At 41.5% G+C, this 8,735-nt stretch overlaps 1 protein-coding gene across 1 annotated transcript; it reads right to left on the bottom strand.

The window, feature by feature from the left end:
- Positions 1-3,062: 3,062 nt before the first annotated feature.
- Positions 3,063-4,306, bottom strand: LOC138875709 (uncharacterized). The gene is made up of 2 exons (XM_070154571.1): positions 4,105-4,306; positions 3,063-3,478 (listed from the first exon to the last, which is right to left on the bottom strand). Exons 1-2 carry the CDS (start codon positions 4,304-4,306, stop codon positions 3,063-3,065), a joined length of 618 nt encoding a protein of 205 aa, XP_070010672.1.
- Between the last annotated feature and the right edge of the window lie 4,429 nt (positions 4,307-8,735).

Here is an 8,735-nt window from a genome sequence, read left to right as displayed (position 1 = left end):
TTGTTTCTCTGTTTGCTGTTATTGAGCATGTCTAAATTCTGCCTTATGTGTAATCAGCAAGTTTGACTTCATTTAGTTCTTTGATATTTGTCCAACATGTTTACTTAGTTCCCTTACCCCCTCTCGTTAATTGGTATGACCATGTAGTTACTTAGTCTTCTGCTGCATTCTTCCCCTATGTTTTAACTATCTGTCACCATGACTGATTTGTTCAGTAGATTCCTAGTTGTTCTGTACATTTGTTATATCAAATGTTTCCCTGTTTATATTGTTTCAACCCTATATGTTCCCAATCCCTTCACCCCCTGTTTGTAAGTCCGTTTTGTCAAGTAAATCTAGGTATTCTATGATTAATTGGTTTGATTGCTGAGTATGCTTTCTTCAAAGAATAATTTCAAAACTGCTGCTCCTACTCTTAGCCTTCTTCTCAAAACTGGTCACTCCTAGTATCTTTAAAAGCTGTTTCTGAATCTTTTCACTTCTAAACTCTTTTACTAAGTCTTTCAACACTATGTCAAGCACTCTCACCCTACTCTTAGGCTAATAAGTTCTGCCCCTCTAGTGTGTGTACTACTTAGGGATCCTTGAGATCTCTTTGAACTCTGGCATACCAGGGCTGTCCCTTCCACACTACACATAACCAATCCTTATTTGATGAAAGGTCTTGGTGTGAGCACTGCTCGGGATCCTTGAGGTCCTTAGGGAACTTTGACACACCAAGGCATACATTATTGGCTGTGAGATCTTTGGCTTCTGAGACTCTATTGAAGCCCTGACATTCCCAGGTTTACTTTGGGCTTGATTCAGGCTCCTTATAGTATAGCTTCATTTATTCATGTAATTCATTTGATCCTTGTTTATAATAATATTATTTGTAAATAGATGTTGGGGTGATTAGTAAAAAGGGAGGGTTCCTATATGATGTTTGTGGGAAACTATCACGCCCGGAGCCCGGGGGCAAGACTGGCACCTAGTGCCTCATCGATCCTTGCGTACCACTTGCGACTAACAGACTCTGAACATGTAATGTCAAACTTTGGCTATGGGCCCCATTATAAGATAATGTGCAATACAAAATATAAAACTAAATGGAAACTAACGCTAACTAATGTCAACATAAAGCTAGGTTGGCAAGGCCGTCATAATTACTACAACTAACAAGCCAACAAAATATACGTACAGGGCCTACAAGCCCAACATACTGCACTAATCGACAGGGTATGTCTACAAGCATCTACTGATAGATTTACTATGATCGGAACATGGCCCCGACCTACCCATAACCTATCTACATATATACACAAGATATATACCACATTGCTAGACCCGGCAACTCCGAAAGAAGGGGACCTTACTGATACAGCTGAACTCGGGCAACACCTACTGAGGAGGTCTACCCGTCTGTCTGTCTGAACCTGCACGCATGAAATGCAGTGCCCCCAGAAAGGGACATCAGTACGAAATTATGTACCGAGTATGTAAGGCAATGTACCGAAGTTGAAACTGAACTGATAATATAATAACTAAAAACAACTGGGAGGCGAATAAAATCTGAAGATATGCTCATCTGCTGATACTGACTCAACTCTCTCAATATAGTGAGTAAAATAGCTGTCCGGCCCTATGAGGCTCGGTATATATATATAGGCTCGGTATATATATATATATATATATAACTGCTCTGCCGTAGTAGGCTCGCTCATAGGCGCTCAGCCATACTAGGCTCTGTATCTCAACCAACTGGGCTCGCTCATAGGCGCTCGGCCACAGTAGGCTCGGTATATATCTTACCATCTGATTAGAGGTTGCCCAATAGGGGCCTGCCCATCGATTATAGCTCGATGGTAATGAAAATACTTTAATACTGCATGTATAAATTCTCTGCTCTCTTGACTAGAAGAAAAAAATACTCAATGGAATATGAAGTCCCAATAAGAAGAATATCGTAACTTACAAAACTAGGAAAATATATGTAACTTGAAGACTAGCAAAATATACGTAAATTTCAGGATATGAATTTTTCTTTATGACTCGTTATCAAACTTTGTAATTACAAGATCATGCAAAATGAAGGAAGAGCTTAGCCTTAACATACCTAGTGTAGGGAAAAATCCGTATGATATTCTTGAAACAGGTTGTACCATACTCCGCTAGAATCACAAAACATAATTACGTTGCTAAGACCTTAATAATTCTTGTTGGAGTTTTTTGTAGGAATCGACTGAAAAGAAAATGTCTAATATCCAGCAAGTAACATGAGCTCTTATGTTTCTGTTCTTGGTTTGGAACATTTCAAAATGAAATAGTATAGTTTGTTTAGTCTTTTTAAGTGAAAGACTTTGATTCTTGGAAATGAAATGCATGGTATCTTCATGACACCTAGCAAGGAATGACTTAGTCATTCCTTATAATATGACAAGCTACCACGTGGGGTTGGGGGTGGGATAATTAATCTTTATCCACTTATTAGTTAATTGGGTAATGTTTAGTTACCCGGTAATTAATCAATTACCCACATAATTTAAAAATTGCCCCAAATTACTTAAAATTCTGCTTATTTTTAATATACTTTATATATACTTTATATATTATACTATCATGGTCATATGGTACCTTGCATGGTACCAGTTTATACTTATCGGGTATTATCACTTGATCCGTATTTTATCCCAAATTGGCCATTTTCAATGAAACTCGTTTTCTCTAATTCGTGCATCCTTTATCCTTCATGAAACTTATTTGTCGCTTGTTATAAATAGCATAAATATGCTAACCTCCAGATAATATCATCCCCTAGTTTACGTCAATTTACTGAAGACAAAACATTAACGTACGAAAACGCGAGATGTAACATCCTTCCCCTCTTAGAAACATTCGTCCTCGAATGTCTATTCTTAGATACTTTGGGAACATTTTTGCTGGAGTCTCTTCCGTACATCTAACTGAAAACCTTACTGTACATGCCACACATGGCCACTGTCTATAAATAGCAACACTTGGCTCCACACAACTATCCATTATAAAATCTGAGAGTTAAAAATGAGAGTTTACCTGATGACCTACTAGCCTGAGAGTTTATACCCTTGAGTCATATATTCAGTTTGAAATAGGTGGGGGTATTTAGACTTCATTTCTTCCTCTGCTTCCCACATCATCTCTTCCACCTTCTTACTTCGCCATAAAACCTTAACAGATGCTATCTCCTTATTTCGTAGCTTGTGGATTTGTCGGTCTAGGTTGGCAACCAGAATTTCCTCGTATGACAAGTCCTCTGTAATCTGTACATCATCTGGGGGCACCACTTGGGTAGGATCGCCAATGCACTTTCGTAACATAGGTACGTGAAAAATTGGATGAACAGACTCCAATTCCGACTGCAATTTTAACTCATAAGCTACTTGGACCACTCTTCGAATGATCCTATAGGGACCAATATACTGTGGTCTAAGGTTTCCTTTCTTGCCAAACCTCATCACACCTTTCATAGGTGACACCTTTAAGAATACCAGTCATTAACCCCGAACTCTAAATCTCGTTGCCGTACGTCAGAATATGACTTCTGACGAATCTGAGCTATCAACAGTCGCTCCCGAATAAGCTTTAGTTTTTCGATGGCCTGCTGAACCAGGTCTGGCCCATGTAACCCAGGTTCTCCAACATCAAACCACCTTATAGGAGATCTGCACCTACGCCCATAAAAAGCCTCGTACGGAGCCATCTAGATACTGGAGTGGTAACTGTTATTTTATGCAATCTCGATAAGAGGTAGGTGTTCATCCCAACTTCTTTTGAAATCCAGCACACATGCTCGCAACATATCCTCGAGCGTCTGAATCATGCGCTCGACTTATCCATCCGTTTGGGGATGAAAAGCTGTGCTGAGATTCACTTGAGTTCCTAAACCTTTCTGAAATGACCTCCAAAAATGTATTGTAAACTGGGCCCCACGGTCAGATATAATAGATATTTGCACTCCGTGTAGTCGCACTATTTCTTTAATATATAACTTTGCATAATCTTCTGTTGTATAAGTAGATTTGACCGGTAGGAAATGAGCTGATTTCATGAGCCTATCGACTATCACCCATATGGAATCAAACTTACGTTGAGAATGAGGTAAACCCATGATAAAGTCCATATTTATCGCTTCCCATTTCCATGTCGGGATCTCTATAGTCTGCATTAGCCCTCCGGGCTTGTGGTGCTCTATCTTCACCTGCTGGTAACTAGGGCATTGAGTGGCATACTCAGCAATGTTCTTCTTCATATCGTTTAACCAATACACCTCCTTAATGTCATGATACATCTTCGTTGACCCACGGTGAATGGATTACCATGAATAATGTGCCTCTGACATAAGCATGTCTCATAGCCCTGCTACATTTGGAACACACAAATGACCAATGTATCTGAGAACCCTATCTCCTTTGAGTTCTAACAATGGCTTCTTCTGTTGGGGAACCCGCTCTCTCAATTCGACTAACTCTAGGTCCTCGTATTTCCTCCTTTTTACTTCAGCTATGAGAGATGATTTTGCAGTATTTGGAGTACAATTCCTCCAATACTAGAGTCAACTAACTGAACCCCCAAACAAGCCAATTGATGAATCTCTCTAGTCAATTGTCTTTTTTCGGCCTCTACATGTGCTAAGCTACCCATAGATCAGCAACTTAAGGCATCTGCTACAACATTAGCTTTCCCTGGATGGTATAGAATGTTAACATCGTAGTCTTTTAGTAACTCAAGCCATCTCCTCTGTCACAAATTCAACTCTTTTTGCTTGAAGATATATTGCAGGCTTGTATGATCTGTGAATACATCAACATGAACACCATATAAATAATGCCGCCGTATCTTAAGTGCATGGACAACTGCAGCTAATTCAAGGTCGTGGGTCGGATAATTCCGCTCATGCTTCTTTAACTGCCGTGAAGCATACACAATTACTTTCCCATGTTGTATCAGGACACATCCTAACCCGACACCTGAGGCATCACAATACATGGCATAACCATCTGGACCTTCTGGAAGTGCTATAACTGGCGCTGAGGTCAACCTGTTCTTAAGCTCTTGGAAACTCTACTCACATGCCTCTGTCCACTGAAACTTAGTCGCTTTTTGCGTCAGCTTTATTAATGGTGCTGAAAGAGAAGAAAACCCTCTATGAACCTCTGGTAATATCCCGCTAAGCCTAGAAAGCTATGAATCTCTATCGGAGGGTAGGTCTACGCCATGATTTCACAGCCTCAATCTTCTGAGTGTCTACCTTTATACCTCTATCGGATATAATATGCCCCAAGAATGCTACAGATTTCAACCAGAACTCACACTTAGAAAACTTAGCATACAATTAATTATCACGGAGGGTTTGGAGTATCGCTCGTAGATTATCCACATGCTCATCCTTTGAACGTGAATAAACTAGAATATCATCAATAAAGACTATCACAAACAGATCCAAATATGGCCGAAATAGGCTATTCATCAAGTCCATAAATATGGCAGGTGCATTCGTCAACCCGAAGGACATAACAAGGAACTCAAAGTGGCCATATCGAGTCCTAAAATCTGTCTTGGGAATATCTTTCTCCCGAACTCTGACCTGGTGGTACCCTAACCTCAAATCTATCTTTGGAAAGCATCTAGCTCCCTGCAACTGATCAAACAAGTCATCTATCCTTGGAAGGGGATACTTATTCTTAATAGTTACCTTGTTCAGTTTCCTATGATCGATACACATCATTAGCGAGCCGTCTTTCTTCCATACAAACAATACCGGTGCACCCCAAGGTGAGGTACAAGGTCTTATGAAAACTTTTTCTAGTAAATCTTTTAACTTCTCTTTCAACTCCTTTAATTTGGTAGGTGACATACTATACGGAGGGATGGATATTGGTTGCATTCCTGGAAGCAAATTGATTCCAAAATCAATCTCTCACTTTGGAGGAATACCTGGAAGTTCATTTGGAAATACATCCGCGTACTCTTTGACTACTGGAATAGACTGAAGTGTAGGTATCTCAGCATTCGCTTCTTTAACTCGGACAATATGATAAATGCACCCTTTTGCGATCATTTTACTTGCCTTCAGATAGGAAATAAACCTACCTCTGGGTGTCGCTCTATTACCTACCCATTCAAGGACTGGCTCACCCGGAAAATGAAATTTGGCTATCTTTGCTCGACAATCAAATGTGCCATAACAAGCTGCCAACCAGTCCATGCCCATGATAGCATCAAAATCCAACATCTCTAGCTCAACTAGGTCGGCTAAGGTCTGACGACCACAGAATCATATCGTACAACCTCGATAAATACATCTAGCGATAATTGATTCTTCGACCGGCATAGATACCACAAAAAGAATAACATAGTATTTCAGGCACTATACCAAATTTCTGCGCGACAAATGGGGTAATACATGATAAAGTAGATCTTGGGTCTATCAAGGCATAAACATCGTGAGAACAAATGGTCAACATACCTGTCACAATGCCTGGTGAAGACTCTTGGTCCTATCGACCTACTAGTGCATAGATACGATTCTGGTTACCACCTGAAATGGACCCTCATCCTCTGCCTCGACCTCTACCAACCGAAGACTAAAACTCGCGCCCTGAAGGATCCACAGACATAGCTGATCTTGTTGCGCCATACCCCCATAATCTTTATTTGGGCAATCTCGCATCATATGCCCTGGACGTCCACATGTATAACAAGCATCGGAATATGATCGATATTGGCCCAAGTGTCCTCTACCGCAGATGGCACACCGCGGCGGGATTGACCATATTTTCCCCGAACCTCACTGTCGCTATAAACCGGACGCCTGGGAGCTTTAACCTGGTCCTAACTAAGTATAGTGGTCATACCTGTAACCCTGTAACTGAGGTGGCAGAGGTCTAGATGGCCGTTCAAAGTACTAGGGCCTGTAACTACCCTAAGACTACTCCTGAGACCTGGCAAATCTCATCCTCTTACGCTGCCCTAACTCAGTCCTCTATGCACCCTGCTGTCGATTCCTACCTCTTTCTATATTCTGGGAAAAAGCCTGAATCCGGGAGATATCCATACTATTCTGCAATGTAGCGGTGGCACATGCCTCGGTCACTCTAGGGCCAACCCTGCTATAAACCTGTGGATTCTATCCCGCATAGTATCAAGTATGGATGGTGCATATCTAGCCAATCAGTCAAAATGGAGACTATATTCTTGAACACTCATATTGCCCTGCTTGAGGGCTAGAAAGTGATTGAGTCGGACCTGTCGGATCTCTCGTGGTAAGTACTGGTCAAGGAAGGCATCTGAAAAATTCTCCCAAATAGCAGGAGGTACATCACGTCCCCTGGACCTTTCCCATCCCTCATACCAAATGATGGCTATATCTCGGAGCCGAAAAGCTTCTAACTCAACTGCATCTTTCTCCGTGGCATGCATAACCCAAAAGATCCTATGAAGCTGATCTATGAAATCCTGCAGGTCCTCCCTCTGATCTGTCCCCGTGAGCTCTGGGGATTCAAAACAATAAACTCTTGAACCCTTGAACTCCCAGATCCCTCAGAAGGTCTTGCACTAGAGGATGCCCTAGCCTGTTTCTGGGTAGCTACCAACTGTGCCAACAAATGCACTGCACTCCTCAAGTCCTGATCTTATGGAAGCGGAGGGAGAACTAGATGTACGGTTTCCCTAAGAATCTCTTCAGGTGGCGGAGGAGCCGGTAATTGCTGGGTAGGGGTCTCTCCCTAGGACTATGATTGGGCCCCATCTGCTGGGGGTACCCTGCTAGTGCCCTCACCTACTGCTGTTTCTCTCCACTGGCTAGCCGTAGTCTTCCTAGTTACCGTCATCTGTGCATGCAAATGTCAACACATAAGTTTAACTCAAATTTTCTATAACTTAGTGCTACAACATGATTTAGATTTGAAAGAAGGGTAACCAACTCCAAAATGCCATGTAGTTCCCTGCTTATATAATGTGGTGCACCACACATCTATAAACAAGACCCTACTAGACACGACTTTTAGACTCACTAGGATAGGACTACTCTGATACCACTTTTTTCACGCCCCGAGCCCAGGGGCAAGACCAGAACCTAGTGCCTCATCTATCCTTGCGTACCACTTGCGACTAAGACACTCTGAACATGTAATGTTATACTTTGTCTATGGGCCACATTACAAGATAATGCGCGATACAAAATATAAAACTAAATGGAGACTAACACTGACTAATGTCAATATAAAGCTGGGCCGACAAGGCCGTCATAGTTAATACAACTGACAAGCCAATAAAATATAAGTACAGGGCCTACAAGCCGAACATACTGCACTAACCAACAGGGTATGTCTGCAAGCCTCTACTGATAGATGTGCTGTGATTGGAACAGGGCCCCGACCTACCCATAACCGATCTACATATATACACAAGATATACACCACACTGCTAGACCCGACAACTCCAAAAGAAGGGGAGCTTACCGATATAGTTGAACTCGGGCAACACCTATTGAGGAGGTCTACCCGTATGTCTATCTAAACCTATACGCATGAAATGCAGCGCCCCCAGAAAGGGAAATCAGTACTAAATAACGTACCGAGTATGTAAGGCAATGTACTGAAGCTGAAACTGAACTGATAATGTAATAACTGAAAACAACTGGGAGTCAAAGAAAATCTGAAGATATGCTAATCTACTGATACTGACTCAACTCTCTAAATATAGTGAGTAATATAGCT

The sequence above is a fragment of the Nicotiana sylvestris genome, chromosome 8 (genome assembly GCF_000393655.2).
Source record: "Nicotiana sylvestris chromosome 8, ASM39365v2, whole genome shotgun sequence".
Lineage (NCBI taxonomy): Eukaryota > Viridiplantae > Streptophyta > Magnoliopsida > Solanales > Solanaceae > Nicotiana > Nicotiana sylvestris.
Note: the sequence above shows the minus strand (reverse complement) of the source record. Positions and strands in the feature narration are given on the sequence as shown.